Below are 19,809 nucleotides of genomic sequence, written 5' to 3' on the forward strand. Positions count from 1 at the left end.
ATCCCTGAGCAGGAGCCGTGGAACTGTCACCGTTCGGATCCACCCAGATGGATCCCGACCCCAGGGCTGCTCCCTGAGTCCTCTCTGTGGAGGGAACACCTCAGAAGGGACGAGGAAGGAGCTGGGGTGGAACAAGAGCTGGCACATCCCGTCCTGTCCCTGCTGGCACCGCGTTATTTACCCAGGGCAGGACGAGGAGCAGGAGCTGAGAGCTCCAAATCTCCAAATGCAGCCGGGAGCCGCTGCTGGGGGCTGGGAGATGCCCTGGAGAGCCTCTAGAACCCCCCAAATCCTCCCTTCTGGCAGCAATGAACCCCCCTCAGCCACCCAAAAAATCACAGTGGAGCGCAGTGACTGTGTCAATTTTTAACTTTTTTTTTCTTTTTTTTTTCCTCCTTAAAGATGACTCCGATTTACATCGAGACAGTTCTAACAAATTCATTCCTTGTTTCACAAAAAGAAAAAAAAAAAAGAAATTATATTAAATAATTTCTGCCAATAAATAACATTTTCACCATTTTTTTCTCCTTTCAACAGAACTAAAAAAAAAAAAGAAAAAGAAAAAGAAAAAAAAAAGCAAGAAATAAAAATAAAAATTAAAAAGGAGGCAGTCTCCAGGCAACGGGCGTATGATCCTTCAGCATCGAGAACCCTAAAATCACCATCACTGCACCCCTGGAGGGCTTCAGGTCCTCCCTGGCTGAGGTTTGGTGGGATCTGCATCCCTGCCAGCTCCCCTGGCCAGGTGGGATCTGTGCCAGAGGCAGCCAGAGGGGTTCTCCCAATCCCAAAAAAGAAAATTAAGCCTGAACTCAACCCACCACCCGCCCCATTGCCGACTCCCCTCCTTGGACATGCACCTTGCTAGAACATGCAAAAAAACCCAGGCTGCGGGGAGGTGGGGGCTTTCCCTGGATTTGGGGGCTCCCTCGGGTCGGGGGGGCTCCCCCGGGGCCCGTGGGCTCCCCTCAATCCCGGATGTCCAAGCTCCAGGTGGCAGCCGGGGAGGGGAAGGGACGGGCGGGAGCTCGGAGAGGAGGGGTCAGAGACAAGCCCAGCTCCGAGGCGCTGGATCTGGGGGGGAAAAGGAGGAAAAGGGGGAATTTGGGGGCGTTTCTGGATTGGTTTTTTTGGTTTGCCGTGGTGGGGATCGGGGCAGGGAATTCTGCTCCGAAGTTGTCCCCAAAAGAGGGGAGGGGGGATCGCGGCTGGGGGCGGTGGCAGGGGAAGCCCGGCACGGAGAGGGGGCGTTAATGAAGGGGGTAATTAGCACCCAGAGCCCCATCGCTGCTCCTCACCCCCTCGGGAACTGCTTCAAAGGGAAGAGGGGACCTGGCAGCGTGACAGCCACACGTGGGGGTGCCACAGGGGCAACCAACACCCAAGTGTCACCCTGGAGACACCTGGCACTGCCTCCAGGGCTGGCACAGTGCAGCTCCACCAGCCCTAGGGATAAGGGGGGACAAAAATCCCACCCCTTGGCCACCTCCTCCAGGGCCAGGACAATGAACATCCAGCCCTTTTCCAGGGCTGGGACACTGGGAAGCTGCAGTTCCACCAGCCCCAAGCATCAGGGGGTTGGATCTGAGCCCCCAAACCATGAAGCACAAAGTCCAAAAGGATTTTGAGGAGGGGGAATTGGTGATGCCAGAGCAGGAGAAGAGGGTGGGGGGGACAAACTGCCAGCAAAGCAAATCCCCCTGTGTGATGGGCAAGGCCCACGCTGGGAACAGGAGCTCGGGGTCCCGCAATTCCCATCCCAAAGATCCCGACTAAAACCTGGCGGCTTGGGTGAGATCCCAGCCTGGGTCAGCACAACACGCCCGAACATGCACGGGCAGCCCCATGGGTACCACACACGGGCTCACCGCTCACAGGAGGCCCTGAAAGGACAAAGAAATACTCACAGACAAAAGGCAATTTGGCCCCACTCCTCGGACTGGGGGGAAGAGAAGCTCGCTCCAAACATCTCGCAAAGAGGTGGGCGTGGAAATAAAAAAGGGATCAAAGGGAAAAAAAAAAACCAAAAAAAAAAAACCAACCAAAAAAGAAAAAAAAAAAAAGAAAAAAAAAAGAGGGGAAAGTGGAGGCATGTGACTGAAAAGTGTGGAAACCCAGCGGTCTGCCCACAGAATCCTAAACAGCCCCGGGGGATTAGGTGACGTCTGATCCTAGGACAATTTGAAAGCTTCCTGGGAAGTTGCTGTTTTCCTCTGGCCGAGGGAAGACGGCAAGATCCAGGGAAAGCCTTGGCAAAGATCCCCTGGGAGAGGCTCAGCCCTGCTGCAGAGAGCACGGGAGAAGGGAAAGCTGGAGGGGGGAGTGCTCCAGGAGCTGCTGCCTCAGCTCCAGGCAATGGCCACGGCTGGGAAGGGAAGGGACCAACGGGAATCCCATAAAACACATGGGAAGTGACCAACAGGAATCCCAAAAAACCTTCACAGCTCACAAGGAAGTGACCAATGGGAATCCCAAAAAATCCTGCACAGCTCACAGGGAAGTGACCAACAGGAATCCCATAAAACCCTTCCCAGCTCACAGGGAAGTCACTAATGGGAACCCTACAAAACCTTCCACAGCTCATGTGGGAAGTGACCAAAGGGAATCCCAAAAAATCCTGCACAGCTGACAGGGAAGTGACCAAAGGGAATCCCATTAAACCCTTCCCAGCTCAGAGGGAACTGACCAACAGGAATCCCATAAAACCCTTCACAGCTCACAGGGAACTGACCAACAGGAATCCCATTAAAGCCTGCACAGCTCACAGGGAAGTGACCAAAGGGAATCCCACAAAACTCTTCCCCAGTGCTGCCAGTCTAAGTGAAGAATGCTCCGTGACAGAATGCTCAGCTCCCACTCTAAAATCCCTGACCACAGCCAGGGGTGTCCCCTGGGAACCCCCAGGATCCCTGTCCAGAACACCCAGCCAAAATTCCTGCCACATCCACTCGGTTCTGCCTTCCAAACCCTCCCTGCTTCCCAATCCAGGGGCTGCCCTGCCACCAGCACCCAGCCACATCTCCCAAAAGCAGCAGTGCCCCACCCATCTTATCCCAAACTTTTATCAGCAACCCCCTGCTCCAGCTGCTGGGAAAGGCTGAGCTGCCCACGGCTCCTCTGGACAGCCAAGGGGGGGTGATGCCCAAAGCCACACACCCTGGGGGGACAGGGAGGTGACACTGGGGGGGACCACCCTGTCCCCTACGCCCCAAAGTGCCCAGCAAGGGCTGACTGCAGAGCTGGGAGCAGGGAATGTGCCATGGGCTGGGCAGCCTGTGCTGGTGGGGGAATGGGGGAGCTGCAGCATCCAGGGTGTAAATCACCCCTTTTCCTTTAAAACTCAGGCCCTGCAGCTTTCCCAAGGACCATCAGACAGCAGTGATAATTCCTCTGCTCTGAATCAGAGATTCCCAAGGGAATTCTGCTGCACAAACTGGCTGCTCCAAGAGGAAGAGCCACAACAAGGGGCAGCACTTCCCCCCCACCTTCTCCTTATTTTCCTTTATCCCCTGGGATAAAGCTGAAATCCTGAAGGAAAAGGTGCTGTGATTGGTGTTAACAACCCTGGAGCTACCCCTGGCTGCCACCTTGGAAAAGAGGGATGGATCCCAGCAATCTGCCTTCCAGGGAATTGCCTAAAGCAGCAGCTGCAGGTAGGCAAGAGGTGGAAGAAAACAACAGGAAAAATCTGGGAAGAAAACAGGTGTGTAAAGGAAAACCAACCCAACCGTATCCTGAAGGGAAGGACCTGCTTTGGAAAGCTCAGGCTAACTCCAAATTGTGCCAAAGCCAACGACCCAAGTTGCCTGGTTTGACTGATATTTGTTTTTTTAATCCAACACCCCCAGCAGAGGTTTGGCCTCTCGGGGAGGGCAGCTGGACAGCACAACACTCCCGGGATGCTCTAGCAGTTGGATTGGTTTCTAACTCAAAAAAAAAAAAAAAAAAAAAAAAGAGGACATTTTTATATATATTGAACATAAATAAAAAAAAAAAATTACAAAATGGTCGCTTTCTTACAGAACGGATGCAGACTGGATTTATGGACGTGCCTCCAGGTGAAGTCGGTTTCTCCCCCTGCCCCCACCCCACCCCGATAATAAATAAATAAAATTCATGAAGTTTTGGATCCTCTGGCGTTACTGGGGTTTCTTGCCCGTGCCGTTCTTGTCCGCAGAGTTCGAGGTTACCAAGTTCACGGGGCCGTCCGAGTGCAGGGAATCCTTGCGCGGCGGCATCCGCTCGTTGATGCGGTCCAGCCCCCGCGCCTCCTCGAAGCTGCGGATCTTGTGCTGCGGGGAGAAGCCGCGGATGGCTGCGGAGGGAAGGGAGCACAGGGGGCAGGTGTCAGCTCCAGCACGGGCACAGCCCCAGAGGAACCCTCCAGCACACGCCAGACACCAACGGGGACAAGTGGAGGGGACAGGAAGCACCGGGCTGGGTTTGGGAATTGTTTGGGGAGGTTCTGGAGGTGCCAGCGCATGTCTGGGAGCAGCTGGCAGCAAAGTGCAGGAGTTGCTCTGCTCCCTAAGAGGAGGCACTTCACTATTTAGGGAGGTTTAGGATTTTCTCTGTCCCCTAAGAGGTTCTCTAAGATAGGTTTAAGATTTGCTCTGCTCTCTAAGAGGAGGCATTTCACTATTTAGGGAGGTTTAGGATTTTCTCTGTTCCCTAAGAGGTTCATTTTCTTTAAGATAGGTTTAAGATTTGCTCTGCTAAGAGGAGGTACTTCACTTTTTTAGGGAGGTTTAGGATTTTCTCTGTTCCTTAAGAGGTTCTCTTTCTTTAAGACAGGTTTAAGATTTGCTCTGCTCCCTAAGAGGAGGCATTTCACTATTTAGGGAGGTTTAGGATTTTCTCTGCTCCCTAAGAGGTTCATTTTCTTTAAGACAGGTTTAAGATTTGCTCTGCTCCCTAAGAAGAGGCATTTCACTTTTTTAGGGAGGTTTAGGATTTTCTCTGCTCCCTAGGAGGTTTAGGATTTGCTTTTCTCCCTAGGAGGAGGTTCTTTTTGGGGAGGTTTAGGATTTGCTCCGCTCCCCAAGAGGAGGTTCTCTTTTTTAGGGAGGTTTAGGATTTGCTCTGCTCCCTAAGAGGTTCTTTTTTTCTTTAAGACAGGTTTAAGATTTGCTCTTCTCTCTAAGAGGAGGCACTTCACTTTTTTAGGGAGGTTTAGGATTTTCTCTGTTCCCTAAGAGGTTCTTTTTCTTTAAGACAGGTTTAAGATTTGCTCTGCTCTCTAAGAGGGTTTAGGATTTGCTCTGCTCCCTAGGAGGTTTAGGATTTGCTTTTCTCCCTAAGAGGATGTTATTTTTTTTTTAGGGAGGTTTAGGATTTGCTCTGCTCCCTAGGAGGATGTTATTTTTTTTAGGGAGGTTTAGGATTTGCTCTGTTCCCTAAGAGCTTTTCATGGAAGCATGGAATGGTTTGGGTTGGGAGATTAAAATCATCCAGTTAAATTATCCCAGGTTCAACCTTGGACACTGCCAGGGATGGGGCAGCCACAGCTTTTCTGGAAATTCCATCCCACCACCCTTACAGGAACGAATTTCCTTCCAATATCCCAAACCTCCCCCTATTTTGAGAAACTTGATAAACCAGACAAGTGCTTGCTGTCCCCAGAGAGTGAAATCTCAGGAAAATTTCAAAGCTGAAAAACACGACACTAAAAAATAACAATTAAAAAGAAAATAAAAATTTAAAAAAAAAGGCAAAACCCAGAACAACAGAACAAAGACACCACCACAAGGCTCTGAACTCCGACACAAACCACACACTGCAACACCAGGAGAGGGAACAGCTAGTCCTTGGATCACAAAGGCAAAATTCTTGCATGACCAGGAGACACATGGGCAGATTTGGGAGGGATGAATCCCATGGAGGAATTTCATGTCCCTGTTCCATCACCGCGGGGACGAGCACGTCACCCTCGCCCTGATGACACGGACCAAATGTGAAACTCCTTTGTGCTACGGAGAATTTAAGGAAAAGGAGCCTGTGCCAAATCTTTTACAAGATTGGCTGGCTCACAAACAACTTCCCTTGGTAAGCAAAGCCTCTGTAGAGCTGCGTGGCCCCGCTCGGCATCGAGGAAAAATCCTCGTGGATCTGTCATTCCTACACCCTACAGGCAGAGAATTGCCTCTCCACCTTGGCCTACCTGTGGGGAAGGCAGGGATTACACCAGCACCACAAAATCCTGTTTTCTAAGGGTTTTGATGGTGCTGGCAGATTGCAGGACCTCAAGCCCAAGGTCTCGAGCAGCGGCAGCAGGAACCGCTTTGGCAACTCCAAATAAAGGTGTTCCACTGAAAGGAATAAACTGTTCAAGCTGAAACAGCCTTGAACCAAACCCCTGGGTGTTTTTTCCTTCCCAGCAGGGCCTTGTCCTCCCCCACTTCTGGTGATGCAAGAGTAAAAAGCTTCCGTTAAGGGCTGGTAAAGCTCTTTAAAAGGAGCGCACGCACACACGGAGATGATTTGAGTCTCTCGCCGGGTTCTAGCCATACCTTCCCGTGCCTCTACCGCTTCTACTGTGGCTGCAATACAGAAGAACAGTGGCATGCAGAAATGAAGACAGGGAAAAAAATAAAAATAAAAAACAAAAAAACCAAAACAAAACAAAAAACGGGAAAAAAAAAAAAGGAACAAAAACAGAGTGACAGTGAGTGATCCGACATCATGGCTGCGACGCAGAGCCCGCGGCCCCCCAGCCCCGGTGCTGCCAAACGAGTGGCGAGAGGGGAGAAAAAGGTGACAGGAGGTGGAGAGGAAGGGGGGAAGGGGACCCCCCAGGGCTCAGGGGGAGTCTCCTTTCCTCTGGATTGATCTGATGGAAGAACAGAGGAGCAGAGAGTGGGGGCTTCCTGCTGTGTGCACGGGACAGGGACAAGCTCGGACTAAGCTCTGCTCCCAGCTGGGTGGCTCCAGGCCACCTCTGGATGATCAGTTATGTGGAATTCACCCTCCACCACACAGAAGGGCTCCCAGGGGATGTTTTGGAGCAGTGGGAAGGAGAGGGGCAGCCTGTTTTCCAGGGAAGGACAAGCAGCAGGTACTGAGCTGCTCCGCTCCCGGTGCCTTGAGTTGTAACAGAAAATCAGGCTCCAAATCCAGTTTGGCTTCAGCTCCACCTCCTGAAAGTGTTACCAAGCAACAAGGCACCACAGGGCTGAGCAATGTCCCCCTTCCTAAATCTGCTGCAGCAACATCCAAGGTTTAGTAGGCCCTGCCTCAACATCTGGAAGGACGCCCTTCCCTTGAGCAGATTCTCTGGATTTTAGCCTCAAAACTGCAGCTTTTTTCACTTTGGACACAATGCAGAGGCCACGTGGTCCTTGGGAGGCCATGGAGGAAGGATGGAGCTGTGGCTGCACAGCTCTGCCCCAGATTCCGTGACTTTGCTCAGTTGATTTTGCTAAGCCCTGCTGTGAAAGGCTGGGGAGAGGCTCAGGAGGGCAGGGCCCCCCTCACTGCAGCCCTGCTTCCCCTTTTTGAGGTGCACAGGCACCCCCAAAGGGGGGCAACCCCCCCTCCTCCTCCTCACCCAGCAGACGGGGCTCCCATAAATTCACTGAGAGTGTGAAGGGATGTGCAAAACGGGAAAGGGTGGGAGGATGGGGAAAAGGGGGAGGGAAAGGGGTCAGGACAGGGAAAAGAGGGAGGGAAAGGGGTCAGGACAGGGAAAAGGGGGAGGGAAAGGGGTCAGGACAGGGAAAGGAGGGAGGGAGAAGGGGAAGGACAGGGAAAAGAGGGAGGGAAAGGGGTCTGGACAGGGAAAAGAGGGAGGGAGAAGGGGAAGGATAGGGAAAGGAGAGTGGGAGAAGGAGGAAAGACAGGGAAAAGGGGGAAGGAAAGGGGAAGGACAGGGAAAGAAAGGAGGGAGAAGGAGGAAGGACAGGGAAAAGTGGGAAGGAAAGGGGTCAGGACAGGGAAAGAAAGGAGGGAGGAGGAGGAAGGACAGGGAAAGGGGGGTGAGGAGGGCAGGAGAAGCCGGGAGATGCCGAGGGCAGCGGGGGCAGCCTGCAGGCGGCGGGCGGGGCGGGTGAGGCAGCAGCAAAGGCCCAGCTTGTTTGTTCTGTCCTGGGGAGAGGCTTATTCTGGGGGAGGGGAGATCCCTGGTACCCCTGAGAGAACCCCTGAGAGGGGAAGGTGCTGGAGAATGTCACAGCATGACCCTGTGCTGTCGGGATACAGGGACAGAGCTGCTGCAGCAGCCACCTTCCCACTCAGGCTCTGTTCCCAGAACTGGGGCAACGGGGCTGTGATGGTTTCTATAAAAAAAGGGAAAAAATATCCATCCTCCTCTGTGGGCAGAGAAATCCATGAGCTTGGGAGTGCTGCTGCATCCTCCCTGGGAGCAGGCAGTGATATTTCCATGTTCCTGACTCGTGAACTCTTTAATCCAGGCAAACCCCAGCCTCAGCCCGGGGAGAGCTGCAGGAAATCCCCGGTGCCCATGGAAGGGGGAAGCTGGGGAGGTGCCAGGCTTCAAAGGCCATGGCAGGGGAGGATTAACACACTGGATTACAGGATTCCCCCTGGGCTAGCTCATGCCCTGAGCACCAGCCAACCTCCTTGCCCTGGGAGGGGAAGGATCAGATCCTTTGCTCTGTGCTGCTCCCTGAGCTGCTGAGGGAGGCAGCAAATTTGGGAAGAAACCTCCACAACTACCTCAAAACCCGAGAGGAGACTTTTCTGAACCATCCAGCCCTGGAGGAACCTCGTTCCTGTGGCTGGACCTTCCTCCTGTTTGGGATTCATGACTTGACAGGGGCAGACTGGGAGGGGTCTGGTTGAACGAAGAACAAACAAGCAGCTGTGTCACTGTCACATTCACACAGAGGCAGTGTCACTGTCACATTCACACAGAGGCTGTCACACAGCAGCAGCACAGCGAGGTGAGGCAGAGGATGTGCACCATGCAGCGTTAGAAGGGAAATAAAGGAGAAAAACTTGTTGCAGAAACAAACAATTAAGCACTAAACATGCTTTAGGCAGGGTGCTGTGGGTTTTCTTCCTCGAGGGTACACGGGGACAGCTTGGCATCTCTCCACACCCCCACCTACACCTCTGCTTACTCCTGCTTGGCAATCCTTCCTCCCCACGGGCCTGAACCCTGGCTGGGGTCCCCTGGCACCCTCCAGGCCGCCCGTGGGAGCTGCTCCAGGGGGTTTGGGGCAGGGGGATGCAGGGCTCAGGGATACTCACCGGTCTGCAGGGTCTGCCTCCCCCCCGAGAGCACTCCCAGGGGCAGGGTACCTGTGGGGGTCAGGCCTTTGAGGGTCAGCACGCTCTCACTCTCCTCCCTGCAGGGAACACCAGCAGTTACACACTGAGTTACACACTGTGGGAGTCATGGATCGTGAGAATCATGGAGCCATGGGATCATTAAGGCTGGAAAAGACTTCTAAGGTCACCCAGCACCATCACTATACCCACGTCCCCAAGTGCCACATCCACGCTTCTGTTAAACCTCTCAGGGATGGGGACTCCACCACAGCCCTGGACAGCCCATTCCAGTACCTGGCAACCCTTTCCATGCAGAAATTTCCCCTCATATCTAACCTGAATCTCCCCTGCTGCAGCCTGAGGTTGTTTCCTCCCCTCTGTCACTTGTTATTTGGGAGAAAAGACCAACCCCTACTTGGCTACAACTTTCTTTCAGGAAAATGTGTCCTGAAAGAGTCAGGAAAAACCACCTGTTTTGGGAAGTTTTTCCCTTCTTTTTTTCCTAACCAGTGTTCCCCATCACCCAGTCCCCAAATTAAACTCAGTCCCCAGATGGAGCCCAGTCCCCAAATGAAGCCCCAGTCCCCAGATGGAGCCCAGTCCCCAAATGAAGCCCCAGTCCCCAGATGAAGCCCAGTCCCTGAATTAAACCCGGTCCCCTGAATCAAGCCCAGTCCCCAAATTAAGGCCAGTCCCCAATTTAAGTCCAGTCCCCAAATGAAGCCCAGTCCCCAAATTAAGTCTGGTCCCCAAATTAAGGCCCAGTCCTCAAACTAAGCCCAGTCCCCAGTTTAAACCCAGTCGCAGTTTAAGCCCAGTCCCCAAATTAAGCCCAGTCCACAAACTAAGCCCAGAACCCAAATGAAACTCAGTCCCCAACTTAAGCCTAGACCCCAGACTAAGCCCAGCCTCCAATTTAAGCCCAGTCTCCAAACTAAACCCAGTCCCCAAATTAAATGCAATCCCTGAATTAAGCCCAGTGCCCAGCCCATCCTCACCGAAGGACTGAGAAGACCCGTGCCATCTTCCCAATGGCTCTGATCTTATTCCTGATGATCTCCTTGCGCACCGTTGTCCCACCTTAGGGAGAGAAAAGAGCAGAGAGCAGCACGTTGGGGGCTTCCTGCTCTCCAGGGAAGGTCAGCATGAAGCACCTGCCTGACTCCAGGAAAAGAAATCATGGTTTGTACAGAGTCACAGCTACACCGGAGAGAGAACGGTGCTGGAAGGATGGCATCAGGATGGCATCAGGATGGCATCAGGATGGCGGTGAGGAGGGCAACACCAACGAGATGGCACACGGAACTCGAGAGGGCTAAAGAGAGTAGAACCACCACAGGACACGGACTCGGGGAGGTCTGGCTGGCAGGTCACCAGCTGGGCCCACACTGCACAGGATGTGACACAAATGACTCAGCCATGAGGACACGGTTTGCAAGGCAGAGCACGGAGGGGGCTGACGGCTGATGGGCACCGCTGGGCTCGCCCGCGGCGGCACACAGGCATCAGCTTTGGCATCCAAGGAGCACAGGGAAGGGCTGGCCCGAGCCTGGCAGCTCTGCTCTGACCCCACACAGACACAACGGGACAGGGGGGAGCTCCCCTTCCGCTCTATGGACCCAACGGGAGAGAGAAACAAACAAAAAAAAAAGCACGGAGGGAGCTGAAACCAAAGGGAAAATTCAGGTGGAAAGAGGGAACAAATCCATCTCCTCTCAGCTGAGATTCCTCACATGGCCCAGTACACATCAGGACAGGGAAGCCAAACCCAGGGCTAACATGCACCATGGCTCAGCCATGCACTACGTGGCTGCATTCAGAATCAGGTAGAAACGTGACCCCCGTTTCTCAGAGTTCCTGGAGGAACGCAGAAGGGTTAAAAAACACATGGAGCTTATGTTAAAACTGAAAGGGGATGAAGAGACTGCCCCACTAGTCAGCTCTGGAAATCCACTTCAAGGATCTGGTGGCACAGGCAGTGATAATTAAGCTCGTAGCAAATTCTAGCTGGGTACCTTTCGGATAGCTTGAAATGTAGTGATCTTCAGGGAGAGGAGACACCAAGAAACAAGTAGATGAAGACAGAGATAGAAGAAACAAATTTAATTTTCATGGGAGGGAGGAAAGAAAAAAACCAAAAAACCAAAAAACAAAACGGAAATGCAATGGGATAAGCGGGTTAGAGTCTCCACCTGGGGCTGAGGCAGCTCAGGCCCCACTTCTCGCTGCCCCCCTCAGCTTCCTCAGGTCACCACCTCACTCCTGAGTCCCCCCAAAATCCAAACTGCTCATCAGCTCAACCACTGATTTGTCCCCTTCATGCATGGCTTGAAACCAGGGCCAAACCCAGCGTTTCTGGGGAGGGGGTGACACGAGAAGCCACTTTACAGAGGAGTTCACTGCAACAGATGAGAAGATTGGGTGGATATTTTGGTGCAGAAAATTTTGAATTGGGGGAAAAAATAACCAGCAGCCTGTGTAAGGAGCAGGAAACCATTCCCAAAGTAGCTGGCAAGAAGTGTCTGTCGCAGTGAATGTCATTTAATTTCTCTGTGACTGAACAGCAAAGGAGAAAAAAACCCCAAACATTCCCTACCCAAAACTGCAAAAGTTGGGCAAAAAGGAACTGGAGACCCTGGTTGGGCATCCAGCTATAAATCAAGTGCTGCTCAGGCATCAAAGACCTTGCCCAGCCTTTCCCCCTGCTGCTCTCTGCTGCCAGCAGGGATATTTTACCTTCCAAGGTCTCGTCGCCATCCGAAATCAGCTCGTCGTCGGAGCAGATGTTGAGGATGTTCACGAGCATCTCGGTGACTGCAAGAGGCACAGACAGCGAGGTCAGAGAGGCCTGGGCATGCAGAGGGATTTGGAGGACCAGGGAAGGATTTCAAGGTCGTCTGTCCCCTGCATGTGGGAGCCTAAAGACACTTTTAGGCGCAGCCTGCTGGTACCCGCAGCGGCGCCGGAGCAGACGACACACGTTGCATCTTCTGCCAAGGAGGTGGATGCAGGCCAAGCACATCACAGAGGAACCAGACGTGGGGAAGGAGGTGCCAACATTCCTGCAGAACAGCCTGAGCTCCCTCAAGGTCCCCCCTCCCCATCCTCACCCACGCCACAGCCACCTGGCTTTGAGAAGGGCCAAATCTGGGGAGGGGGGGATTCGACCTTTGGTGCCTCAAAGTCAAAAAACCCTTTGGAAGTGGTGAGGGTGAAGCTGCACCCCAAACAAAGGGGATTGGGATGGAATTTAATCTCATCAGGAGAGGTGAAAATCCTTTTGGTGAAAAGCTGAGGCAAAGTCTTGGTCATATTTTAAGCTGGCTCGCCTTCTTGAGAACAAAATAAGCCTTGGATTGAAGTGAATGCTTCCTTTTTGGTGGGCCAGGAGCCAACAGGAATTTAAAATTCCTCTGCTGCAAACCAAGAGAAACATCTCCAGATTCTGAGGTGGGGCTACAGCACCCAAGAGCAGCCCCACCAGCAATGCAGGAAGAGCAAGAAAGGAGTGTTTTACTGGGAAAAGCTTTTTCAAACAGCTATCAACAGCTGGTTTTGCATGAATTTAGCCCAGTAATGAAGATCTCCTTGAGCCTGAACTGCTCTCCTGTGCTACCTGGAGCTGCAACACTCTCCCAGCAGTGTGGGACAGGTTTGTGACACTCAGGATATGAGGAGCAATCACTGGGAGTTTGGAACAGAACCCCAAATCTCTCTTACCCTTTTCCCCTACGAAAGGCAAGGACCATGTGAAGACATCCATGAAGTTTGGAAGCCAGTAGGGGTGAGGGGAACAGTTGAACTGCCTGATGTTCATGACATTGTTTTCATATTTCAGTACAGCAGCTGGGGGAGAAAAGGCAAAGATAAATAAATGTCCATGGGCACTTTCCACCTACAGAATCCTGGATTTGAAGGATCTTAAGGAGCAGCCAGTGCCACCCCTGCCATGGGCAGGGACACCTTCCACTATCCCAGGTTGCTCCAAGCCCCCAAGGTCTGGCCTTGGACACTTCCAGGGATCCAGGGGCAGCCACAGCTTCCCTGGGAATTCCATCCCAGCCCCTCCCTACCCTCAGAGGAAGAAATTCCTTCCCAATCTCCCATCCATCCCTGCCCTCTGGCAGTGGGAGCCATTCCCTGGGTCCTGTCCCTCCATCCCTTGTCCCAAGTCTCTGTCCAGCTCTCCTGGAGCCCCTCAAGGCTCTGGCAGGGGCTCTGAGCTCTCCCTGGAGCCTCTTCCTCTTTCAGCCCCAGCTCTCCCAGCCTGGCTCCCTCTGGAAGTGTGTTATAAAACCTTCATTATCAACACCCTGTTACACTCGTGTAGCATCAAGCTACCAACTCTCCAAAATGAGAAGGTTTAAGCCATAATATTTTGGTTTCCTCAGGCTGGTTCTCAGCTTAGAACAGTGAAACTCAAACAGAGCCAAGATCCAAAGTGAGGGGTAAAAACCCCACAGCTGGAGAAAATTCCACCATGATCCCCATGGTTTAGGGGCAGAGGGAAGTGGAAAACTTTCCTGCACTATCAGCTTCTGTGGGAAGGCAGCACCCATCAAAAGGGCTCCATTCTCCTGTGGCTGGGAATGAAAGCTTTATTCCAGGCCTTATGACTCCAGAGTTAATTGCCACAGTAACACATTAAGTCAACCACTTCAGCTCAGCACACAAAGCTCTCTTTCATTCCAGGCACAAGAATGTGACTGGAGGAGAGGGTTTGTATCAAAAATAGTGTGGTTTTTGTATCAAAAGCAGTGTGGTGGCAGCTGGAGCAGGGCAGGGATTGTCACTCTGTGCTGGGCACTGGGGAGGTGCCTCGAGGGCTGTGTCCAGTTCTGGTCCCCTCACTGAGACCTGGAGGGGCTGGAGTGAATCCAGGGAAGGGAACAGAGCTGGGAAGGGGCTGGAGCCCCAGGAGAGGCTGAGGGAGCTGGGAAGGGTCTGGAGCCCCAGGAGAGGCTGAGGGAGCTGGGCAGAGGCTCAGCCTGGAGCAAAGGAGGCTCAGGGGGCCCTTGTGGCTCTGCACAGCTCCTGCCAGGAGGGCACAGCCGGGGGGGCCGGGCTGTACTCCAGGGAACAGGGACAGGAGCAGAGGGAACGGCCTCAGGCTGGGCCAGGGTAGCTCAGGGTGGGCACAGCAGGAATTTCCCCATGGAAAGGGGGCTCAGGGCTTGGCACTGCCCAGGGAGGGTTGCAGTGCCCATCCCTGGAGGTGCCCCAGGAAGGGCTGGACATGGCACTCAGTGCCAAGGTGGGGATTGGGCACAGGTTGGACTCAATGGCTTGGATCTCTTTTCCAATGAAATTATCCTGTGATTTTGGGAGGGCAGAGTAGGAGAGGGATTTCCTGACCTCCCCCAAGACCAGCAGAGCCTTAGGCTTACCCTTGTTGTTATAGACATCTAAGTAATTTGGTGCAGAGAAGATTGTGATTAACGAGGGAAAGCCCGTGGTCTGGCTCTTCCTGTACATTCGATACCTGCAAAACAAGGCACGAGTTAAACCCGGCTTAGCACAGCCCAAACCCCGCCCAGCCCCGGGGCTGCAGCACTCACCCAGCGTCCTGGGCTTCGTGAGCTCGGATTACGGATAACAAACTATTGTTCTGCAAAAATTCACACACTGCAGGGTAACTGCAAAACAAAAGGGAGGAGAACTCAGCTGTGAGCAAAGGAGAGCACAGAACTCGGGTGGTCTTGGTTTCTGGGAGCAGCCACTTGCAGAAAACATCCAGTTTCTGTCCAGCACCTCAAAATATGTTTTATTCAAAAATTATTCCAATGATATATTTTTATATAAAAATTAATTGCAAAGGGTTCTGTTAAACCCTTCCTATAAGTGGACTGTCAGCACAAATCCTTCTTTTTTAGCAAGGAAAATATTTCCTAGAGATCCAGATGCTGCAAATCACTCATAGAGCCAGTCCAAAGAAGCATCTCTGCTGCTTGAGATCCCAGTTCTACAAAGTAACTTATCCAAAGACAGCTCAATATTCAAATTTATCCAAAGACAGCTCAATATCCAAAGACAGCTCAATATTTAAACTTATTCAAAGATAGCTCAATATTCACAGAATCACAGAATGATGAGGTTGGAAGAGATCTCTAAGATCATTGAGTCCAACCTGTGCCCTCACACCTCAACCAGGCTATAGCACCAAGTGCCATGTCCAGTCTGCTTTTAAACACACTCAGAGATGGTGATTCCACCACCTCCCTGGGAAGAGCATTCCAGTGCTTTATTATTCTTTTGGTGAAAAATTTTTTCTTAAAATCCATCCTATACCTTCCCTGACATAGCAAATTTATCCAAAGACAGCTCAATAGCCAAAGACAGCTCAATATTTAAACTTATCCAAAGACAGCTCAATAGCCAAAGACAGCTCAATATTTAACCTTATCCAAAGACAGCTCAATACTCAAAGAAGCAAAAAACAAACAAGAATTTGTATATCAGAGCCAAGGGAGGAGAATTTCATGTAGACTGCAAAGCCCCACAGAGTGGCCTGAGCAGTGATTTTAGTGTGAGGAGAAAGAAATGCCCCCTGAACACCCCTCACCTGTAGAAATAGGAGCAGCCTCGGACAGTGTTGTGGGCAAAATGCTCCAGGGTTTTCTCGTTGCCGTAATCCTCGGAGGGATCCGACCACAGCAGGTCACACATCGGACCAAAGGCTGGAGGCTCCTTGAACCTGTCTAACTGGAGAGGGGACACAACATCAGCAGGAGCTGGGCCAGGATTCCTCTTAGCTGGGGGCTGTGTGCATGTCCTGGATTGCCAAGCAAGTTGTGCTCTATTTACCATCTGGATGGCAGCTGGCTTCTGTTAATTGGGCAGTTTTCCTGATCTCTTCCACAGCCACTCCTCCCTCTGGGGAGACATCTGCTGATAAGAGGCCATTGAATGTCCCTGCATGGCTGATAAGAACTGCAGCATCCCATTGGGAGATGTGAGCCCAGAGGGAGGAGCCAAGCATTCCTACCCGGATATAATCTGGAGATTCTGGAACACCAGCCAAGCATTCCTACCCGGATATAATCTGGAGATTCTGGAACACCAGCCAAGCATTCCTACCTGGATATAATCTGGAGATTCTGGAACACCAGCCAAGCATTCCTACCTGGATAGAATCTGGAGATTCTGGAACACCAGCCAAGCATTCCTACCTGGATATAATCTGGAGATTCTGGAACACCAGCCAAGCATTCCTACCTGGATATAATCTGGAGATTCTGGAACACCAGCACGGCTTCCCCACTGCATTCCCCAGAGGAGCAGCAGCTGCCTCTCCTTCCCCTGGATCTTCAGAGGAAGAGACTCCACCCTTCTCCAGGATCCCTGCTCCAGCAGAACCAGCCCTGGCACTGCAGGAGGGCTGAGCCACAATTCCAATGGTTCTGCTGCCCACAGCCTGACCCACAGGGTGTCAGGCTGGGTTCTGACTCTGGCACTGTCGGTTTAGTTCACTGCATTGTTGATTTTATCCTTTTATTTTCTTCCCTAATAAAGAACTGTTATTCCTGCTCCCATATTTTTGCTTGAGAGCCCCTTAATTTAAAATTTATAGCAATTCAGAGAGGGGGTTTGCATTTTCCATTTCAGGGACACTCCTGCCTTCCTTAGCAGACACCTGGCTTTCCCAACCAAGACAGTACAAATCACCAGTGGGATGGGGCTGCTGTGGGACACCTCTCAAGCTGTTTTATTTTCCAGCATCAGTCTCATTACTTGGTTATGACAATGGGAGGATTTATCAGCTCACATTTTAGGCAGCAGACAAAGAACTCAATGTTACAACTCACTTTAAAAGTTTTTTGACCATTCACACCAAGCAAAAGCACACTGACAGTAGTTCTACCCAACCACTATAAGCACAGGTACCTTTGGTTAAAACAATGTTTGCTTATTTTGAATACAATACCTGCTTGTAAGTCTTAAAACACAATGCACAGAGCTCTGTTATTAAGCTTACAACTTCCTAATATCTTGTTAGATAAACTTTTTTGTAGCTTATGGATTTATTTTAGACAAGCATTAATACACAGGCCATTGTTCTATTTGCTTTTACTTTTCGACTTTTTACATAATTTTTCTGCTGACCAATCTCATGGCTACTGCTTAGCTCTAATCACAGTTCTGTTGTTTCTGAGGCCTGTCTTTTTTAGCTTTCTCAAAACCCTCTGATTTTATGGATTCCCACAAATTCCCACCCATCCCAGCCGCAAATCCACACAGGAGTGACCCCCATGGGGAACTGGGAGGGAAGGGAAAAGCTCCTGGAGCTGACTTACTTTCCTAATGTCATCTAGACACGTGATTTCTGGAGACAGGCCCCCGTGGACACACAGGAATTGCTGGTTGAGGAGGGCAGCAAGAGGAAGACAGTCGAAGGTGTCCATGCACGCGTCGTACACTCGCTCCGAGTACTTGATTCGACCTGCAGGGAGGAATCCAATCAAGCTCTGATCACCTCAAGTGATCAATAAACTGATCAATAAACTCCAGGAACCCAGTTCCAAAATCAAAATGGCTCACAGATCAAACTTTGCACCTGGTAGTGAAAATACTGCTTTAAAATCAGCAGCGTATTGGTGAAAATATTTATTTAGATTAAAACTTTGCACCTGTGTATTCCTGAAAATGCTACTTTAAAATGAACTCTGTACCTGTGTATTTGTGAAAATACTGATTTAGAATCAGCAGTGTATTTGTGAAAATATTGATTTAGAATCAACTCTGCACCTGTGTGTTTGTAAAAATGCTGATTTGGAATCAAACTTTGCACCTGTGTATTCTTGAAAATGCTGATTTAAAATCACCTGTGTATTGGTGAAAATACTGATTTAGATTTAAACTTTGCACCTGTGTATTCTTGAAAATGCTGATTTAGAATTAAACTCTGCACCTGTGTATTCCTGAAAATACTGATTTGGAATCAACTCTGCACTTGTGTATTGGCAAAAATACTGATTTAAAATCACCTGTGTATTGGTGAAAATACTGATTTAGATTCAACTCTGTACCTGGAATTAACTCTGCACCTGGGCATTTGTGAAAATACTGATTTGGAATCAAATTCTGCACTTGTGTATTGGTGAAAATACTGATTTAAAATCACCTGTGTATTGGTGAAAATACTGATTTAGAATCAAACTTTGCACCTGTGTATTCATGAAAATACTGATTTAAAATCAACTCTGCACCTGTGTATTCCTGAAAATGCTGATTTAGATTAAAACTCTGCACCTGTGCATTTGTGAAAATACTGATTTAAAATCACCTGTGTATTGGTGAAAATACTGATTTAGATTCAACTCTGTACCTGGAATTAACTCTGCACCTGTGCATTTGTGAAAATACTGATTTAGATTAAAACGCTGCACCTGGGTATTTGGAAAATAAGTGTTGGGTGTGTAAAAGGTTTTTTTTAATCTGGAATTGGACAATATTCATGTCCCTTCAATTTGTTTTCCAGAATACCTGCACTGAGATCAGCACAAAGGAGATGAGGTGTTCCCACATCATGAAAACTGGGATCATGTAATAAATTTGGGATGCTGGAGCCCCCCCATCACTCCCCACAGCCCTGCTGCACCTCCAGACTCATCCTGGCTGCTGAATTTGGCACAGCAGCATCACACAGCCATGGGGGCAGGAATTGCTTTTCCACAGGTCCTGGGAGGCAGGATTTGCCCACAGGAATGGATCTTCCAGGGATGACAATTCCAGTGATTCCTCACCCCAGCAGAGGGGAAGAAGATGTTCCCATACATCAATCACAGCCTTTCCAAAGCAGTTTGGCTCTTACACCAAGGCTCAAATCTGCTCAGAAATATCCTCAGGGAAAGGGAAAAGCAGCACCTCCTGTTTTCCAAAGGAAAAAACCCAACCCCAGCACCTGGTTCAGACTGGGCCCAGCTCAGCAGGAGCTCACCTGTGTGCAGGTGAGGGGCACAGCTTCCAGCACAGAGCTGGGAGGTGTTTTCCAGCTCATTCCTGAGTTAACAGAACAGGGACTCATCCCCTCTGAGCCTTCCCCCATCCACCAGCACCCAGAGCTGATGGGATAAAGATTGGATTTGTGGCCTTGCCCAGAATTATCTCTGGAGGTCGGGTCCTTGAGCAAGAATTCCCTAAAGGAGCTTTGCATTGAGTTCTCCACCTCTTTTATTCCTTGGAATGACAGACACCCATCATTCCCTGACCTTTCCTCAGCACTGCTTGAAAAACATTCAAATGCTGTGCACAAACCCATCTTTTCACTGAAAAAACCATTTGAAAGGTAAATGATCCTCCCCAGTGCAAACAGGGAGGAGCAAATCCTTCCCCCATTCCAGCTCCAATCACTGATCCCAGCTGCACAATCTGGAGCTGGAAGGCTTTTGGCACTGATTACATGTTGCTGGGGCTGGAAGTCAGGGAGGGGAGGATGTGTGTGCCTGGCTCATCAGGACAGAAGTGTTCCCATTTCTTCCATCCACACTCAGGCTTTGAAAGCAAAAGGCCACATTTGGTGCTTAGCAGAACTTAAAGATTTGGGGTTTGGGGTATTTTTTATAGCAGAAGAGCAGGAAA

At 50.7% G+C, this 19,809-nt stretch overlaps 1 protein-coding gene across 2 annotated transcripts in view; it reads right to left on the bottom strand.

The window, feature by feature from the left end:
• Positions 1-351: 351 nt before the first annotated feature.
• PPP3CC (protein phosphatase 3 catalytic subunit gamma) overlaps positions 352-19,809 on the bottom strand; it is a 49,520-nt gene continuing 30,062 nt past the window's right edge. Inside the window, exons 5-14 of one of the 2 annotated variants that reach the window (XM_036396648.2) lie at positions 17,526-17,671; positions 15,794-15,933; positions 14,790-14,867; positions 14,619-14,713; positions 12,952-13,077; positions 11,968-12,045; positions 10,230-10,311; positions 9,211-9,308; positions 6,510-6,539; positions 352-4,315 (exon numbers count right to left, since the gene is read on the bottom strand). In XM_036396648.2, the coding sequence (XP_036252541.1) occupies positions 4,140-4,315; positions 6,510-6,539; positions 9,211-9,308; positions 10,230-10,311; positions 11,968-12,045; positions 12,952-13,077; positions 14,619-14,713; positions 14,790-14,867; positions 15,794-15,933; positions 17,526-17,671 (1,049 nt within the window). In that variant the 3' untranslated portion in view covers positions 352-4,139. The remainder of the gene's footprint in view (positions 4,316-6,509; positions 6,540-9,210; positions 9,309-10,229; positions 10,312-11,967; positions 12,046-12,951; positions 13,078-14,618; positions 14,714-14,789; positions 14,868-15,793; positions 15,934-17,525; positions 17,672-19,809) is intronic. The other variant, XM_036396649.2, reaches the window with a different exon arrangement.

Source organism: Molothrus ater, chromosome 28, assembly GCF_012460135.2.
Source record: "Molothrus ater isolate BHLD 08-10-18 breed brown headed cowbird chromosome 28, BPBGC_Mater_1.1, whole genome shotgun sequence".
Lineage (NCBI taxonomy): Eukaryota > Metazoa > Chordata > Aves > Passeriformes > Icteridae > Molothrus > Molothrus ater.